The sequence below is a fragment of the Motacilla alba genome, chromosome 1, assembly GCF_015832195.1.
Source record: "Motacilla alba alba isolate MOTALB_02 chromosome 1, Motacilla_alba_V1.0_pri, whole genome shotgun sequence".
In the NCBI taxonomy this organism is placed as follows: Eukaryota; Metazoa; Chordata; class Aves; order Passeriformes; family Motacillidae; genus Motacilla; species Motacilla alba.
This window is the reverse complement of record NC_052016.1, coordinates 33474791-33494498: the sequence shown is the minus strand read 5'-3', so window position 1 is coordinate 33494498 and position 19708 is coordinate 33474791. Positions and strand designations below refer to the sequence as shown.

At 46.1% G+C, this 19708-nt stretch overlaps 1 protein-coding gene across 3 annotated transcripts; it reads right to left on the bottom strand.

Moving 5' to 3' along the window:
- Positions 1 to 875: 875 nt before the first annotated feature.
- On the bottom strand, positions 876 to 12709 carry UPK1B (uroplakin 1B). Of its 3 annotated transcripts, none has more exons than XM_038129382.1 (8): positions 12562 to 12709; positions 7251 to 7338; positions 6526 to 6726; positions 4985 to 5059; positions 4143 to 4253; positions 3680 to 3859; positions 2835 to 2918; positions 876 to 2207 (listed from the first exon to the last, which is right to left on the bottom strand). In XM_038129382.1, the coding sequence occupies exons 2-8, from the start codon at positions 7317 to 7319 to the stop codon at positions 2157 to 2159; spliced, it is 771 nt and encodes a 256-aa protein (XP_037985310.1). In that variant the 5' UTR covers positions 7320 to 7338; positions 12562 to 12709; the 3' UTR covers positions 876 to 2156. The 3 variants fall into 3 exon arrangements, with proteins under 3 accessions (XP_037985310.1, XP_037985320.1, XP_037985327.1); XM_038129392.1 differs by having other exon boundaries at positions 12605 to 12687; XM_038129399.1 differs by lacking the exon at positions 12562 to 12709 and adding an exon at positions 12107 to 12555.
- Positions 12710 to 19708: the final 6999 nt, after the last annotated feature.

Sequence of the window (19708 nt, the reverse complement as noted above, 5' to 3'; positions counted from 1 at the left end):
TTATTAAAAGGACTCAATGGATGCACCTTGGGCAGTACAAGAGCCCAGCCACGGCTACACCCAAGATGAACCAAAATGGTCACAAAAATGGATGACTGGTCACGGGGCCTCTCACTTTTATAAATTCTGGTCCATTTGCATATTGGAGTTAATTGTTCACTTATAGGTTTAGGTGATGAAGTCCCATCCTGCTTGTTTTTCCTCTCTTCAGTCCACGTTGTTTATGCTCTTGGGCCTGAAATTTGGGTCGGTTGTCCTTGGTCCCAAGCTAAGAAAGGAATTGTTTTGTCTAGCTGTACTGTGAAGAGAGCTTACCATCCCTTAATATGAAGTTCAGAACTACACACTAAAGCAGTACAGAATCTGAAAAATATGAAAGCTAAAACCCAAGGCATCACTTCCACCAAACCTCCCCCTCGCCCCCTTGAAAACCAAACCTTAACCACTGACATACATGGTCTGCGTGGTCAATCCATGACTCAAGTCTCACAACAAAAGGGCTGAAGACTAATTTCCTTATGGAATTTCTCAGAGTCCAGAGTCTCCAAGACAGTCACCACACCACTGAACCAGGGGAGTGGCTGATCCATGAGGATTATCAGTTCTGAAGGCACAGTCATACAGAAAACTCCTTCTGTGTTGCAGGGACCCAACCTTTCTTCCTTAATCTCTTCACCCTTATATCTGCCTCCTCCTCTCCCTCAGCACTCTGGCAAGGAACTACTTGGCTGCTGAGTTTCTGTAGCTGCATCTTGGTGCTTTAGCATCTCTGTTACAGGATGTTAAATCCTGTCATTGTGCTGCCCCACATGTCCCAAACACAGACCTTTATTTTTTTCCCTTCCCAAAGACACAATCTTGAACAAGAGAAAAAATTCACTTCCATTTCTTTTTAATTAGTATTTTGGTGAATATATAAAAACAAAGAATCAAGGCAGATGGCAAGCATCAGGACATGAACCAGTACATCTTTGGAAGAGGCTTAACTTTAAAACAATTTACAGAGGAACACATGTCTCACAATACATTTAACTACTGAAGCATTCACTAGGAAAGACACCAGCTCAGTCTGGGCCAAAGTAAACAGCCTTTATTGAACTGAGTAAAAGCTGCAAGCGCTGATGCAAGGACTGGGTTTGGTTCAGTTAGCTCTTTGCTTGCATTTTTCCCAAGAGTTACTGCCATTATTTGCCATTTGTCCTACCTGATCCAGGGATGTCGAAGGGGAGTGACACAGGGGGTGTGACCATTTACACACAGGTAGCTAAAGCAAGAAGCACAATAAACCAGGAGCATGGGACAGCCACATTTGCAAAGGAAACTACAGCACAGAACCCCCTGTATTCTGCACCAATTCTAGCCCATAGATGTATGAAATCTTGTGCAAAGTACATAACAGCTTTTTTGAAGGAGTTGCTTGTTCACAAGTGGAGCTTTTCCTGGACTTGCACTTCTGAAGGTAGGAGCACATGCAGTAGTTTCATCAGTGACAGGAGGTAGGCTTGCATATAGGCAGCATATTGCTGAGGAGTGAGCTAGCCTTTTATTGGGCTTGACTAGCAACAGACTTTCTATCTGTGACATGTTTTTATTGCTGACACACTTAAATGCTCAGAGAATTTGCCTTATTCTAAGGCAAGGGTGACAGAGACCAGCAAGAGAAGTTGATCAGTAGAATATAACAGAGAAGTCTGCAGCCTTTTCCCTTGCAGCATCTGTCCTTATTGGTCACAGGAGGTTACAGTTTTGCTCACATAGCCCTTGCTGGAGCATTATAATTTAAATTCAAACTAATTTTAGAGAGACATGTTTCCAGACCAAGTGTATATGGACATTTTCTTTTCTGATGTCATCAGAGAAAAAAACAGATCACTTTTTTTCTCATCTTATGCTCCAGGATTTCTTGCACAGTGAAAGAAGGATTGTGCTTCAGCCAGGAGGCATTAAGGCTGCAGAACAAGGGGCAAAGCAGGGACAAGAATATTCTTTCCTGCAGTCATCAGTTCTTTGTGTCAAGTTTTTGGAGGGGCAAAAGTACATATGGGAGAGGTAGTGGGAAAACTTCAAATCCTCCATGGCCTGAGGAGAATGGAGTGGGAGACAAACAGATGCAGTTTCACATGGCTCTTCAGGACAGCACTAAGGACACCAGGCCTTCAGTATTCAATTGCACTCCAGTAGAACATGGTGCCAAGGAGGACGCAGAACTGAAATGACAACACTATTAAGTTTCTCTGCCCCCCATTTCCTGCTCTCCACCCCTCCCCCAGCCCCATTTAGTCCTACTGGTAGGAGATAGTAAAAGAAAGTCTTGAAAAGCAAAGCCTGTTCAGGCAGAAGATCTTAAAGTTTTTTATCTGCACAGAAACTACATAGTAAAGAACGAAGACACGTGCAGCTATAACTATTTGACTATATCACTCTTCTCACTGGGGATTTTCTGTCATGAAGCTGCTGGACCCCAAGTACTGAATACACTCCTACAAATTCTTCAAACTGCAAGCTCAATTATCTATCATGATGATCCAATACATTCCACAAAGAAGCATCTGCAAGCTGTGTTTGCTGTGTTGTATTGCTGAGATAGCAGCAGGTTGCAGCAGGCCATGGCAGACTGGAAGGCCATCTAATCCCTCACCTCTGGAAGCCAGAATGGAAGGGAACTTCTAAATGTAGCCCTTAGTGGAGCAGGCTACAGGCAGATTTGTGATGAATGAATGACGATAATATATGGACATTTTAAATGCGTCAGTCCTGTCATCCACCTCCACCCAACTGGGTGTGGAATAGCAAGAGGAGAGAAGAGGAAATAAAGGCAAATATTAAGTACTTACAGTCCAGCAGAGGATGGCAAAGCCAAACCAGGCAACACCCCACGCATGTGTGTTCACTGGCCCAGAAATAGCATCGTAACAACCCTGAAAGACAACCAGCAATGACTCAACAGCAGCAATGAGCCTGCACTGCAAGGTGACACCCCCGAGAGAGACTGAGGTGGCATGGTGGCATGCTCCTCTCCTACTGTAATTTGGGTAGCTCAGAGGGTCTCAAAAAATCAAGCCAGAGCTACACTGCTTATTGACATCTTGCAGATAACCTACTATTTCTGGCTCCAAATACAAAGTAGACCCATCTCAAACACTTCAAGGACAACTTGCTGTGCCATCCACTTGCCAAGTACAGTTAGATAACCAAACACAGTTGACACGGAATTGACCTCCAGAATCAAGAAGCATCAAGAAAATTTGGAAGCTTGAATGCCTTCTAGAAATGCAAGCTAGTGCAGAAGCTGATGCTCGTGACCCAGCAACCTAGTGAATAGGACATAATGGTCTACTGAAAAGTTCTTCCTTGAGGAGGAGAACTGCTGATTTGCCTACTCATATTGTATACTCTCATCTTTGGGCTAAGTTTGGTTTATGTCCATCTGCATGTTAGAAATGTCACTTATTAGCAGTGGCTTGGGAGATTTCTCTCTCCAATAGGAAAGACATTATCCTAAAAAAAAATCCTGTCCTGTGTTCAGCAATATGGCCAGGACTCTACAGGCATTTCTTCTCATCCAGAAAGCTTTTGAACACCTGTAGCTTACAGTGAAGGAGAAAGGCTATTCATGGTTTCTTTCCCTTCCAGCAAGGCACTGATGTATGCTAACTGGAAAAAGCAGAGATGATCTTACATTGCTGTTATAGTAGCCAGGCACTCCAAGTTTGCAGCCATCAAGGTTGACAGGAAGCCCTTTTGCATCCAGCACGCAGCATGTCCGTGGCCAGGGGTAGTCGGCGTCGCTGTGCGTGAGGCGGAAGGCAGATGTGTACTCCTGCCAGTCAGAGGGGCCATTCACCCCACAGCAGTGGTTCTGCAGGGACAGAGAAGGGAAGGGTCTTTGTGGGCCCAGGTCACAGCCCTGCACATGTCAGAACACTGGTTAGGTATTAATCACAGATTTATGGGAGAGATTTTTGAAGTGCCTGCCTTTGACAGTCTGCTATCTGATAAACGAGCTAAACAGGGAGTGTGTCAGAACTTTCTTTAAGGTTCAAGGCAGATGCCATCCTCTTTATTATCCAGCAGCCCCAAGGAAGACTTGAAATTCGAGGCTTGCAGAGCATTTAGTAATTAGTGACTTTTCAGTGTATTACCTGACGCATGAGTTCATCCCATGTCTTTGTGACCTCATTGTCACTGTTATTGTTTGCCTCTGACTTCTGATATCTCTCCAGCATTTGCTTCAGGAAGAGCTCTGGAGTGAGCTACAGAAAAAGAAAAACAACAACAACAAAATCACAACAGAGAAAAATGCAGAAAATATGTAAATAAGTGGCCATGTAAAGCAAATACAGGGTTATTTGGGGAGGGTTTGTTGTATTGTTTCAGAGTCCTGCTGGAGAACAGGAATGCTGCTTCTCCTCTGGTTTTACACATGAGAATAAAGAGCAGGATTTGAGGAGCAGGAGCAACAAAGATGAAGATCTCAAGCAGCCACTACTAGATGTATATCACAAAAGCTGTGCAGAAGCTATGGATTGCATTTGGTATGTTGGAACTAAAGCACCACAAATAATTTCCCTGCCCACAGTATCTCCTATAATCCATGTAATCTTTCCCTCACTGGTACCACTGCCTGGGGCAACACTGAAGAATTGTCTTCTCTGTGTAGGATAGATTAATCAGTTGGTAGCTGAAAGACTAAACACTGTGTTGATGATTCAACTAACCCACGCTATTATTTCCTTAACCACAAGGTGTTAAACATTTTTAAACGTTAAAAATAACAAAACTACGTTTGAAACAACAAAGCTATTTCTTTGATTAGAATAATGATGTTGGAGTTTGTTGTTGTGGGGTTGTCTTCTGTTCAGCAGTAGTCTTGTGAGTTTACACTGTATTATCATATTTACTACGCTGAACAGGGTGACTGTGTGCCCTAGAAGTTGTGTTTCCCAGCAAAGTTAAAAGAATGCATGAGAACAGAAATACTCACTGAGTCTTGGTGAGTTGCTGCTGTGATGCAAGAAGCCATTTCAAATGCAAAAGTGATCAGCATCAGAATGAGGTACTGTGGGAAAAAGACAGCAGCATTAGTTCTTGAAGAAACAGTTCAGCATTTTTTTCAAGATTAAGCCAGAAACCCTGCTTGATGCAAAGGTGGCCAGCCCTTCCCAGTGCTTGTTCCAATTTGCAATCTGCTTTCTTGAAGGTGAATGACTGGAATTCTTCTCCATCTCACAGACAAGACTTCATCAGAACCTGATGGCATTAAGACTACCCTGCCTCCACTGAAAATACTTTGTCCTTTTCTTTGTTGTGTCTCATTGGCAACCTATGTTTGTGTCATGTGTCCTCCTTTCACTTCCACTTACCAGCTCTAAGCTTTTCAGCAGGAAGCTGTTCACTCCTAGAAGGAGAGATTGTACTCTGGGGAAAGTGAAGGTGCAGCTTAGGGCATCATTCAGATCCCCCCGATTTTTCATATCAGATTTCCTGAACACTCCTACATTGTGAGCAAAGATCTTTCATGAAAACAGATTACAGGGATCACCTCTCATAGTCTCTTTCATGCTTTTGTTTCCCTTTCCAGCATAATCCCTTTGACAGTTTCCATATTTTCTTTGGAGTTCTCATGTATCTGTTCCTCCTCCCACATTTTATAATGTTCTTCCCTGATTTAAAGCATTTTTTCCTACTTACCGCAGCTTCTGTCCCTTGTACCCTCTCATAAATCCTAAACCAGAGCCGTGGGTTTCAGCCAGGACACCAAAATTCAAAGTTAAGGGAATTCTGTATCCTCAGCTGTTTTCTGGCATATTCCCTGGCTCAAGAGTTCAGATCTCTGAGTGCCTCTTGTCTAAAACAGACACCCTGCAACCCCACAGTAATCCACAAGAGAGCTCATTTCAGTTTTCATCTCTACCCTTCGTTAATGCAAACACCAATTAAGTTTTGCCATACTGCCATACTAAATGAGTAAGTAAGGCATTGTACAGAGATTTGTCCACATCTTAACGCTGTCTTTGGCTTATCCAAAGCTCTGTCCCCACCCCTGTAATTTCTGCCTGCCTGCTCATGTCCTATGTTCTTCGTTGCACCCATATTTGGTATCCTGACACTTACTAATGCCTTGTACAGAAGTCACTACTTATCAGCTCCTAAACTGAATACTGTATGACAGCTGAAAAGCAGTAAGGGGTGGGGAGAAACAAGGATCTAAACCACATCCCAACTATATATGATTGCACAAGTGCTCCTGCATTGCTTCAGGGCAAGGTCAGGGTCAAGCCAGTCAAACCTTCACTGTGGCTATCTCCATTTATTCCCTCAGCCTGGTTTGGGAGCTTCTGGTGCATGAGTCTTCACAGGGGTCACCTTCTGGGACACCACAGCCATGATCAAGAAGAACCTTTGGCTCCTTATCAGTATAAAAGCTGTCTTTGGTCATTGTTTTTTTCCCAAGGTGACCAGGGATACTAAGGCATCGTTTATTCAGTTTGGCAGCAATAGGAAGGTAAGTTTTGCTACACTTACCACCAACAGCAAGGTCCTGCTGGCCTTAACGACTCCAATGATACCAAGGATAGACAGGGCAAAGAGTGCAAGGCCGACAAAGATGCCAATCCAGGCTGCAGCGTAGATGTCACTGTTTTCTGTGGCTTTCAGCAGAGGGTAGGGACCATGGGGGTTAGACACAACGTAGATACACTCTGCTGTCAGGGCAATGCCGCACATCTGGGAAGCGCAAGAAATCCATTAGTTCAAGGTTCCCCAAAGAAATACCTGGCAGAAACAGGTGTAGACTGCTTTCCTTTAATTCAGCTTCCTGCCAAGTGGGAGCTATCCAACTCCCTCTGTCCAGCTCTACAATCTCTTGTATTGGGACTTCACAGAAGAATTGCAGGCAAATCTCATCCAGCCTTGATTTGAGAGGTCAGGCCTAGGACTTGGGGATGTTGAGAAAGAATGAACAGAGCCATTCCATTACTACATGGAGGGAGGTGGCTGGAAAAATCATGGTCTGCTCCTGCTGACAGTTCTAAGGCTTTTCCCCTAGCACCCATCTTGGTATTGTGGATCTGCCCCTGCTGTCCCTTTCCCACCCAAGTGATCATCTAGGACAGCTCTCCTTATCTTCTTCTCTCATTCTTTACTGGACCATGTATGTGTGGACTTCACAAGTGAAGAGGGAGAACTGCTGTTTTAACAAGTGTCATACTGGAAGGAAGCCTCCACCCATATTGTTCCACTTCACTTACCCCAATGACCACATTCCCAAAGACTAACAGACCCTGCAAGATGTGTACACAATCATCACTTTTTGCCATCTTTAATTCTTCATGCAACCTAGAAAACAACAAATACAGTCTTCAATCAAATCACCAGTACAGTATGCTTCACTCAGAAACATAAATTATCCATGAGGAGAAGGATAGACAGAATTTCCCAGCCTGTCTGTACACCTCCCATCCCTTGCTTCATAGTAGTTTCAGAGGAGACCTCCCCGGGTGTTAATCTGTTAACTCAAACTCTCCCTGATATTTGAGCTACAGAAGACTGGGACCACTCTGGGGACAGCTGGTTTCTTCAGCTCCCTTTCGATGAGGATTTTCATCCTCACAACAGCACCCACAACAACCTCCGCTCATGGTGGGTCACTTCTACCTGGCCAAAAACACCAGGTGGATGCAGAGGGGACAAGTCCAGCACCCTCACTTCACCCCTATCCCAAAGGAGCCAGTGTTACTCCAGGGTATGCTATCCTGGGCCATTTTGACCAGCACCACCATGGGATTGAACCACGGTAACTATGGTGCTCTGGCTGTATCCCACACACACCTACAGCACAGGGCTTTACTACAAGCAGCCCCATCTCCCACCCATGCTGGGAATGGCAGCTGAATCTCCCAAGTCAGGTGTGAGGGAGGAAGAGAAGGAGGGAGGGGTAGCTCAGGTTGCAGCTGGCTCAGGGGAGCCAGGCCAAGTAGCATTCCTACCAAATTCCTGAGAGTGCTTATATCCTGCAGTCTAGAGTCAGGTGCCCTGCATCAAATTCATCCCCTTCCAGAGAGAGCAGCATAAAGGCATCAATCAGAGGCATGAGACCTCTTGAAGAAAGAAGCTCAGACACCAGAACCCACCAAGTTTTTCTTTCAAAGGAATGGAGCACATGTGCATGGGGAGGGTAAGGGGAAAAAGCCCCAACCCTGAGACAACTGCATTTTCCAGGTGCTTAAGAAAATATAAGCCAGGAAAGAAAGGCTGCAGTGAGCCCATCTTGAGCAGACGACAGCAAAAACTGCTTGAACATCCTTCTTCTGCCTGAGTACCTGCACTTGTGCCTCTCTTTTGCTGGGGCCACTGACTTCCCGATTCTTCAAAGAAGATGTTGGGAAATATGAGCAGAAAAAGCTGTCAATGAAGGGGAGCTTTCTGAGGAACAGAATATTGTGAGATGTCTCTAAAAATGCCACCTCCTGCCTCCTCAGCAGCTGCCCTTTTTGGGGTATGCAGGACCTCTGACAGCGACAGACAAAAACCAGTCACTTCGTACCACTCTCTCTGCAGTGGTTTGAGGGTTAGACATGCAGACATCTCCAGTGCTCTCACCATTATATCAGCAGTGCCTAAGTATTTTTGTATGATAGCATGTGTAGGAATTTTTTAATAATATGTGGCCATTATTTTTAAGTTGAGAAGACATTTTAGTCCCAGCTGGGTGTTTGGAAGCCAGACCCAGTATAAATGAAACCGTATGGCTCTGTATTTGAAAATGGCAGGCTCGTGAGGTCAACCTGGATCTCTGTCCCTGCCTGACAAGCTGGGGTGTCCAGGGGCTGTCTTGCAGGTCAAATCTGAGTCTGAGCAGTGTTCAGCCATGTGTTCTGTAATACAACACTGCAGAGTCTGCCAAACCTAAGATGAATCCTGGTTTCCCACTCATCTGAGAGCTGGAGAGACCACTGCCTGGCTCATGGACCTGTGTGCTGCAAACTCCAGAGATGTTAAAAACCTTTTAGTTATTGCCATCTAAGAGACATCGCAAGCCAGGCAGCAATCCAAAAAGCAAGGAACTCTTTCCTGCTTGAACACAGGCACTTGAACTCTGACTGCTACATGGAAAAGTGGGTCTGCTCCAGTTGCATTGTATAAAGCAAAGTTGAATGTGTTACCCTGTTCAGTGTTACAACAGCACTGACACCTTGTAGATGGGCTGTCCATCCAGCCCAAGCTCTTGCCTCTCCACAAGCTGGCTTTCTTCTCCACCTTGGCAGGCAGAACCTGGCTCACTCCTGTCTCCCCTTGGGCAGGTATTATTGCAGTTACATTAGCTGGAGAAAGCAAGCTCCTGCTCTTGGGGTAAGCCCTCCTCCAGTGGGCTACTATGGTTGTGAGGAAAGCTGGACAGAATCATCACCACAGGCATCAGCTGGAAAATGGCAAGTTTCCAGACAGCCTAAGGTTCTCCCTTACCTTAACTGAGTTCAATGGGATTGCAGTGCAGGGGGAAGTAGAGAGACCAGGAAAAGGCAAGGGAAAAAGGATATACTCTAGACTTAAAAAACCCCACTGTTGCCATATTTCTATGAATTATCCCTCTGCCTCCAAGTGATAGGTGCCAAAAGAGCTCATTTCTTGGTGTCCACTTTATTAACCTGTGCCACGTGGGTCAACCCCTTGTCTGACCTCTTCTCCCTTGCAGGTGGTCCAGTATTACCATCAGCAATGAGAGACCAGGCAGGTGCTCCAAGGCCTGGACAACAGCTGGGCAGCTGGAGAGCCAATCCTCCAACATGTCCCAGAGGAGAAGCTGTGGAAGATCAGGAGCTTTCCACTGCTCCTCATGCCTTGGAGGTGAGCTGCATTTAGCAAGAGCGGATTGCACAGCACTAAGCACAGGTGCGTGACTACAGAGGCATGAGGCAAACTTGGCTGGCGTGCCTGAGGCAGGCTGTGCACAGAGGCAACTCACAGGCACCCAAGGGTATGAGAGTGGTGGGCAGCCCTCCTCCCAACCCCCAGAGACACAGCTGCCAGCAGCCTCTGCCCACAGACACAAATGCATTTGGATGTAGAGAAGCCTTCTTCTTGGGCCTGTTAAAATTATTTTTATGACCCAAATGCAGTTTCCTGGGGCTTCAAGGAAACCCCTGAGGAAACTGCAGCTTCAGCTGCAACCTTTATCCAAAACTTCCACTAAGAAGGCAGCCAGGTCCTGGAATTTCAACCTTGACCTTGTGTTCCTCAGAACATCCTAGAAACCTTGCAATTTAGGTGTGACCTATCTAGGTCTGAGGTATTCAATTATCACTGCCACAGACTTTGCTCCATGCTCTAAGCAGCTTTGGAAAGGTGTCTGTTGCTCTCGTTGTACCAAAAAACTCCTGTGTCCCTCCTGAGGCACATACTTCTTACTCTTCCTGACACTGGTCACAATCAGTACAACTGGTTGTAACTTCTCCCCTCTCCTCTCCCCTCACACCCCCAAAACACTCCTTACACTCATTGGGGTCCAGCGGAGTCTGCCAGAGCCCAGGAGAAGTGGTAGCCTTGCCTACCCCTGGTACCCCCCAAGCTGCAGACAATCTATTATTTCCATGCCCTTGAAGCTTTCTTGACCTCCCCTCGCTTCCTTTACTCTCAGTATCCCTGAGACCCTCAGCACAACTGTGGGAGACAAAAAGGAAGCTCCTTTCTGCAGAGACTGGCTTCTGCCCTTGTGTTTTAGGTGATAACCTCATGCAGGCTTTGAAAGGACACTCTTCTGACAACAATTTCTGGATTCAAATGGGATTTAGGGTCTGTTGTGTACACCTTGTATACATTGCGCTGGTCAATCTTTTGAAGCCTATAGAACACCCTGTTTCTATAGGCTGAGACAGGATTTCAGTGGCCTTACAAATGAATTCCCCTTCTTAGCCCAGCTCTACTGCATGTCTACCCAAAAAAGCCAATGGATAAGAATTAATTTGGCATTGCCCAACACAGAACCAAGGTGCCACATCTAGGTGGCATTTTGATTGCCTTGCATTCTGTGCTAGTTGTCAAGCACTGTGACAAAGGGACATCCCAAAACATCCCTGGGAGCATCATTGGCTTTACACCCTGCTCCTGGAGGTTTCTCAGAATGGTGGTGGGGCTTGCATGGGCTTCACATCACCTCTTGCTACCCCCCTTTCCCTCAGCGTCCCTGCTCAGGGCGTTGCATTCTCATGCCCTGGTGCAAGGAGGCAGAGACAAAGGATGCGTTTGTTTTATGACTCACAGGCTCTGCCCGCCTTGGCTGAAGGGCTCTGCGCCACTCGAGCGCAGCTGAGCAAACCCGGCTGCTCAGCAGCAGAATCCTGGTCCCTGCCCGCACAGCCCTGCGGGGCAGAAGCCTGGGCACCACCCCTCCTGTCCAAGCCCAGCTGAAGAGCATGTCTCTACAGGCAGGAACAAGATGCCCAGGCTAGCCCTGGGGTGCTGATGGAGGGAAATCATCCAGGTGGAACCGCTGCCGGAGGTGCTGTGCCAAGGCCAGTGCCAGTGCCATGGGAAGCCTCCGCGAGCCACAGACCTGCCCACATCCAGACCGCCTGTGGACCCCGATGCATCAGCAAGAAACTTACTTCTGGGGTTTTTTCAAATTGGTTATGATGGAAAATTTAACCCCTAAGGGGCTTAAAAAGAAGGCATTTTCCAAGTGCTTGGGACACCTTGAGAATTACAATGTTTTTAAGAGGAAGTAATTCAATATGTTAATGATGAATCGCTTGAACTCCACTGTAAGAAGCCAAATGTTTTACAAATGTGAGTTCATCCTTTATTTACTTATTTTAAAGCAAACACCTCCAGTGGACACAAACTCATGCACTACTCCTGCCCTGCTGGACTTTCCCCCGTGCTCCACCGCTGACAGAAAACTGCTGGTGCACTAGGAATCAACCACACTTAGAAATGGAAGAGGCAGACAATTATTTTTTGCTACCAGAGGAGAAAAATAAAGCAAAAACATAGCTCAGAATCAAGCAGGGGTCACAGACTAATTAAGTTTCCTTTTGAAGAGACTGCTATGAAATGAAGCCTGTGTGAACAGTGGTGTGGTTGGTAAATCATCATCAAGCATAATTACCTCGTAAGTAGAGCTGGGAGGTAGGTTTTTCCTCTCTCCTTTGTTAATTCAGCACAGCCAAAACAAGCAGGTTTTTTTAACTTTCCTATTTTTACAAGTGAGGGGGAACTACAAGATTCGTCTTCCTCTACAACAATTTTTCCTTTTTTTTCTTTTAACACTCGGATTTACAACAGATTTAATTTTTCGATTCCCTTCTCCCCAGTCTTTAGGAGAAAAAATATGAAACAAATTAAAATAGCCATAGAGAAGACACAGCCTGAGGTAAGAAAAATGAAATACTTAATAATTTCATGCAGTTAACCTTATCCAGGTACCAGACTCCCACATACCAAACACAGTCCAGGGACTACAATAAAAAACATTTAACATATGAGCTGTCTTCTGTCCTAACAGACACTTCTGGCTCACATGCTTCTTTAAGAAGAAGACCATGAGCAAAGCAAGGCACTCACCACTCTCTTCTTGTGATGCTTCCCAGCAGAAATCCCAACCCACCTGCAAAGCTGAGGAGGCCCCTTTCTCCCACCTCCGCTGCTCTTTAAAGAGCCCAGTTTGCTGAGGAGCGTGCTGCGTGATTGGTGGGGTGCCCATCACATGAGGAAAACGTTTTTTTTTCTAGCCAAACCTGTTCCCCAGTCCTCCTGGGACCAAAGGGTGTCTCTGTGATTCTTAGATCATATCGGAATGTCGTTGTGCTGAAAACACAAAGCTTTAAAGAATTTCTATTATTATACTCTCAAAAGGGTGGATGAGTGAGTCACTCATATGAGGCACTTGAACTTTAAAGAGGATGGGCAAGTTGGAAGGACGTAAATATACGAGGATTGCTGGGTCACTGTATGAACGTAGGTAGAAGAAGAATGCACTGAATAGAGAAACAAAGTAAATTAATTTTAATGTTTTCGTTTAATTATGTAGCACGGGAAAGATCCAGTTGTTTGGGTTGGATCCATTTTTGTTTCATTCAGCTTGGGATTTTTTTTGGAAACAGAAGTGTAAGTGTTGGCTATTCTGCAGGACACTGTGGATGACATGAAAAGTGGGGAAAATATTCCATTTTCTTGGGCACTCTGGATTTTTCATGTAGTCACTCCTATTAAGACAGAGCAAAATCAAGAACAGATATATGTATTAATTGGCCTGTGATGAACTGAGAACAGCTAAGGCTGAGGAATTCAACAGAAAAGGAATGTCTCTCACCTTCCCCTCTCACCCTCATTCCAGCACAAGTTTACCTAAAGATTCACATTACTGGTGCTTTGAACATGTCTGGCAAAAGCACAGGTGGTTGTACTTGCTGTCCTTCATCTGCTGATACAAAAACCAGCCAAATAAATAACAGGCTTGGGAAGGGTAATGGGAGTTCCATGATGTTAGAGCCCCTCACAAGTCAAAAAACAAGCACGAAAATAACATGTATATGTCATATCGGTGACCATCCTGGCAAATGTTTTGTGTGAAAATAGTGAGCAATGGTTCTAAAGTCTTATGGATGCCTTGGTACTTGTAGACAACTGAAGAGAGATCCTTCTCTCCCATGAGGTCTGTGTGAGATTTAACCCTGAGGAAAGGACAGTACTCTTGGCATTTCCAGTTCCATGAGGTACCACAGCCATAAGCAAAAGGAGACACAGCCATTGCAGCCAGCCTGATCTAGTAGAAAGGGACAAGAAAATAGTCCCTCGGGTCCTCAAGAACACAGATACAGATTTGTCTAGACTCAAATGACTCAGATCTCCTTGCCCACCAATTTTGCTTCCTACAACCCATGCAGTCTATTTTGGTGCAATTGCCACGCCATATTTTGGGAATGCTGGTGGCACCAGGTGTTTCACACCAGCTGGTGTCCTGGGCTCTAGGAAGGCAGGCTCACATCATCGTTGGACATTCAGAGCAGCTGGCAGGAGAAAAACCAGTGCTTCCATCTCCTGAGCATCACAGTTGGGCTGATCTTGGGGCAGTGATTAGACAAAAGCCTGCCATGGCAAAACACCCCATCACATCTCAACTGAGAGGAGAAAAGAGGCTGCAACTGTGGAAATACTGTCTTGGGAAAACAAGACGAGGAAAGAGAGGAGAGGGAAGGGGAAGTTCATAGTCTTGCCAATCACCAGCACTGAAAGTAGCTGCTGGGAGAGAACCCAGGTGCAGCTGAGCTCTTGCAGCTCTGTAGCCCTGTCCAGGGCACTGCAAAAAGCTGTTAGAGTCAATCCTTGTTTGGACTGGAAGAGTGAGTCAGGCTGGACTTGGTGGTGGTCACCTTTCAGCTGCCATCACTATTTGGCTCTCACAGTTTGTCAATCTGTTTTGGAATCTGGGTAAGAATATCTTTTTATCATCTCTGGAGAGAAATTTGATATAGGAAAGGAGAGGCTGAGGATGGGGGTTTTGTTTGTTTCTTTGAACTACTTTTGGTGTGTGCCAAGAAGGTCAGACTATGAGTTTAAATGAATGTCTGTGCAGAGCAGAGGGTCAGACAGAGAACTTGTCTGGGGAGAGAGCACAGTGGGGCTGACAAGCCAGGGCTGGGAAGCCCCCGTTCCTACAGGGGTACCTCCAGTGGGGTGCCTGCAGCTGTTTTAGCCTCCCCTGTAGGACTGTGTCTGTGCTGGCCTACTTCAGATGGACCAACACTTCTATACAGCCATTTGTGCATGCTCTTGCACTCGGGAAAGCTCCAGACTGCTGAGTGTGCATATCCTGCACAGAACCATACGTGTGTACATGCACAGGTACAAACCCATACACGTGTGTGCTTTGTGTATCCAGCCACATGTGTGCACATATGTGCACACCTCTGCTGGGAGTAAGTTAAAGGCAAAGTGGGACTTGGGAGTGAAGACATGCTGCCATTTGGGGTTTCATCTGCAGGGATGGCCAGATGCTGAGGCCACAGCCTGGCCTATTTTCAGATGGAGATGGAAAATGGATTTCTCAGGAGATCTATCACTTGGTTATTGTAATGTGCTCAGTGGGTGACAGGGCAAAGTTAGAACATGCCTGTCACAAAGTATGCTGTGTTTATGCAAAATTGGTATGGAAGGCATGCTAGAGGATGCCCAAAGCTGCTGAGAAGGGCTGATTAGATGTTGTGGTTAGTTCCAGTGTGTTGGTTCCACTCTTCACCTTCAAGAATACTTTCCGGCCTTCCCAAGTCCTTTGCATTTCTTTTCTTCATAGCATGGAAATAAAGATTTAAGGCTGAGATAATATGAGAGGGAGGAATTAGGGTGGGAGTGAGCACACAGAGAGGAAAAGGAGCTTGTGGTCAAAGTAGCAGACTCCCAGGAGTCATCTCTGTGACCCCCCTCGTGTCAGTGTCATGACAGAGTGACTGCCATCCGTGAGCAGGAGGCTCCTGACTGCATTTGCAGAGTTGCACAGTAAGATCAAAGCTCACGGTCGAGGGACTGGGCTTGGGAAATCCCTTGTCCATACCAATGTGGTTTTAGTGTTGGCCAAGTCTGTGCTCCCATGCACAGGTTCAGCTTGGCACACACTGTCTGTTTGTCCCAGGGAGGGGACTTTTTTAATGATTGTCCCTCCAGTATATGGTGGCAAGTTCATGGCAGCACTGCTGGGAGTAAAGCCACACATCCCTGTTGCAGCGTGATGCAGAGGGGCTGTCTGTGATTGAAGGAGCTGCCACTTTTCCTGATAGAGTCCTGACCTCAACAGCTGGGTCAGCAACCTCCTCCTTGAGAGCACTGCTCCCAGTAGCCCCAGCCCCAATTCCTGCCACCCAGCTTTGCTCCTGCATTCCCAGGAGGGCTGTGAACAGCTGCTTCCCAGTCCACAGTTTGACCTTCCTTCCCTGGGCCAGATTTGGGTTTCAGGCTTGTGTCTGCCACCCAAGCCCTCCACATGCCATGGCCAGGAGCCAGCTCCTCCTCAGAGAAGAAGGGAATTCCTAATGGCTGCCTCCTCTCCCAGCTCAGTGCATCCGCACAGGAGGTAAGGATGCAGGCGGTGGGGGACAGATGTCCACTGTGCCTCCTGGGTTTGCAGCTGGCCTGGCCTCCTGCCAGCCTTGCATCCCCCCTCCCCAGCTGAGTCGTGTCTTTTGCTACAGCTGCCTCCCCCTTTTGGCAACATTTTTGCCCTTTTTTGCCACTTCTATACCTCACAACCTCAAGAGAGAGGAATAACTGTGGGGTGTGGAGAATAAATAAGTGAACACCACCTAGTGAGATCAGGGGAGAGCAACTCTGTCTCTGAAATTGTTTACCAAATAGTGCTGAGTGTGGGGAGACAAATGGCATACCATGAGCAACGGCCATGGGCTAATTATAGTGGGTTAGGATAAACCACCAGGCCAATGGGCTGGCCACCCCAGCTAAACCTGCAAAAATACAGGCTGAAAAGCAGAACTGTATATATATATATACATATTTAGTATGATGTGGAATGCAGTCAATAACTTCTGTCAGAAACCTCAGCTACCTTGACGAAAAGTATTAGAGAGAACACAGATACAAGCATCTTTGTGATAATGGCAATCCTAGGGTTTTGCATCTAGCAATTAATATGACACTGCACTCTTCATTCCTAAGAAGAGTGCTCATAGGGCAGACTGTCAAGGACTGGGGTTTTTTAATATCTTGGGTTAGGAGAGGGATGCACCTTATCTTTCCAATTTTGTAGCGTAGCTTTATTCATGAGCTTATAACCACATCTGTATTTTGGTATTATTAAATCTTGCAATTTTGGGTAGTTGCATAAAGCCCAAGCTACTGCAATTATGAGGTTGCACGAAAATTTGTACTTCCAGCCTTTCAGAAGAGAATGTTTCTCCTGAATGTGAGCAAGCAGAAAGGACAAACAACTTGGAGAAAGCTGCTCTGTCTGGTAAAGAACTAAGGTCAGGCAGGGAAGCTCTTCCCCAGGGAGGTTTGGGCTAGTATTCATAGCAATATTTGCACATGTGGGTAAAGGCAATAACAAATTAAATCTTGGTACTCCACTGCTAACAATTAGACCAGCTGCTCTTGTTCCCTTCCTCAGTGGTCCTAACTCAAAAACATAGAGAAGTAGTAGATTCTTGTAAAGATTAATCTTTATTGGCTGCTACTACTGTTAATAAAGGAGACCCTCAGGGTGCCTTCTTGTACTCACTAAGAGTGATTTGGGCTCTAAATCTCACCCTAAGGATGTCTCTTACTGTGCTGACTATGAAGGGAATTTGTAGCAGAGCCTTAACACATGCCCAAGGCCAATTTCTGCAAAGGAAAATCCAGACCAAAGGATCTGCATCTTAGAGCTGCCGATCTCACCCAGGTCTTTCAGCAACCCACAGGTCACATTTTTGTACACACAAGAACCAGAAGATAAAATAAGCATGGAGGAGCATGGGAGAGTGCAGAGGTCAAGCTCTGCCCTGACTCCCCTAGCACCAGCAGGAGTTTCTCCCGGCAGGGAAGGGGAGCCAAGCCCAAGCGTAACGCTCCACAGCCAACACCCTTGAAGGCACAAAGGGGTCAGTAAAAGGGACACGGTGTTCTCTTGCATCTCATCTTCAGATGAGGGCAGGCCACTCACTCTGAAGAGGAGCCTGGCCACAGGCAACCACAGAACCACAGAATCACAGAATTGTTTGGGTTGGAAGGGACCTTAAAGATCATCTAGTTCTGACCCTCCTGCCCTGGGCAGGGATGCCACTCACTAGATTAAGTTGCTCGGAGCCCCATCCAGCCTGGTCTTGAAAACTTCCAGGGACGAGGTATCCACAATTTCTCTGGACAACTTGTTCCAGGGCCTCACCACCCTCTGAGTAAAGAATTTTTTCCTAACATGTAATCTGAACCTGCCCTCTTTCAGTTTCAAGCTATTGCCTCTTGTCCTATCACTACCTGCTCATATAAAAAGTTCTTCTCCCTCCTTTTTATAAGTCCCTTGTACTGGAAGGCTACAATGAGGTTTCCCCTGAGACCTCTCTTCTCCAAGCTGAACGACCTCACCTCTGGCAGCCTGTCTTCATAGGGGAGGAGCTCACAGGGAAGGCTCACAGGAGGACAGAAAATCTCATTGTGCCTTGGCAAACAATTGCCTGGGATTTGCAGAGATCTTTGGCAGGAGAAAAGACTTTTCAGAAGGCAGAATTTTTCTGCTTGCCTTTTAGATATCTTCTTTAAAAGGCTGTCCAGGGAAGATCTGCTATACAGTGTCTCTGTATTGCTCTTGGTTATGAAACCTGGCCTCTGAAAGGCTGCATATGTCAGCGTCAATACAGCCATTAGGATGTGATCCCACTCTCAAATGGCCTTGGCACTATGATGGTCCTTTACTACTTTTGGTTCAGTTGAGTTTCCCCTAACAGACTGGGAACAAGCTGTTCTGTCTGGATCTAGTGACTGCATTGTTCTTGCTGATGGTTAAAAATCCTCCTCCAAAACCCCCTCTGTCAGTCATAAGCCACAACATGCTTCAAAGAAGCGGTCTTGTTTGGGAATGTTTACTGCTTGTTTGCAAGGGGCCAAAGAAACTTGTTCATATTGATTCCAGCTTATTATTGAAGAGTGTTTGGGGATACCTCATTCCTCCCAAACCCACTGCTTGCCTCCTCTGCATTAGCTGCATCTGATGCAGGAGACCACAAAGGGCTGGCAGTGGAGCACTGCCATCTACATATGGTTGCCTGTCAGTACCCAGTTTCCAACACACTTGCTGCAAGCATATGTCTCATTTATCTCAGCATTTCCACCTTGCCAGAGGGCTGGAGCACCCAGCAGAAAGAAGGACGACAGTCAATTAAAGCTGCATCACAACAGTCTTGGCAGTGGGAGGAACGGGAGCAGCAGAGGGGTGTTGGCTGGTGCAACACCGTGATGGAAATAAGTAGCACCCGCCTCGGGCGAGTTTATAGACCTTCCGGGATGACAGCCTCTGCCTCGGCAAGGGTGTGGTTGATGTCTCACACCGACTCATTGCTTTAACAGAACTTTAGGCACTGTCCAAAATTCTTCCACTGAAACTCTTTCAAGGTTCCAGTACCTAACGGGAAACTTCCCTGAGAAATCTGTGAGATGCAGACCCTGCCGTGCACCTGGGGTCTGACCCAGTTAAGTCTGTACCGAGCTCCACCTGGGTTTCAGTTTCAGGAGGACGACGGATGAGCTTGTGCTTTAAGCCATCTAACCCTTCTATACAGATCTTTTCGCCTCTGCTTACAGCTAGTCTGTGCTGCCCTCTCATGGGCACACATAGGAAAGGTTACGTTTTATTATGGTTTTTTAAAAATTTTTTTAAATTTTTTTTTTCGTTCAAGATGCTTTTTAACCTGCTATTCCAACGCCGTTTTCCCACACGTGATTTCTGAAAAGCCAGGAAGGCTTAGAACAAATACTAAGAGGTCTATGGAAGCTAACTAGGAAAAGCTGTGCTGGACCCTGCTCAGCTTCTACCTTTCTAAAGGGCTTTGCTCTTCATTGACAAAGATTTAATCATCTAATGGGGCAAAACGTAGGGAGCTGTCACTAAACTTTTCCCATATGTGCTCCTATCTGCCAAGGCAAACATATATTGTCATCATGGCTTCACACCATGGTCAAGGAGTCTCTCAAGATAGCTCTCTTACGCTACCAAGGATTCAGACAACACGGC

Coding starts and splice junctions, on each gene's coding strand:
- UPK1B (XM_038129382.1), bottom strand. CDS start 7,319: ATGGCAAAAAGTGATGATTGTGTACACATCTTGCAGGGTCTGTTAGTC. Junction 5,060..6,525: donor GCAGGACCTTGCTGTTGGTG/GTAAGTGTAGCA, acceptor TTTTTCCCACAG/TACCTCATTCTGATGCTGAT. Junction 2,208..2,834: donor TTGCCATCCTCTGCTGGACT/GTAAGTACTTAA, acceptor TTGTCATTTCAG/TTCTGCGTCCTCCTTGGCAC.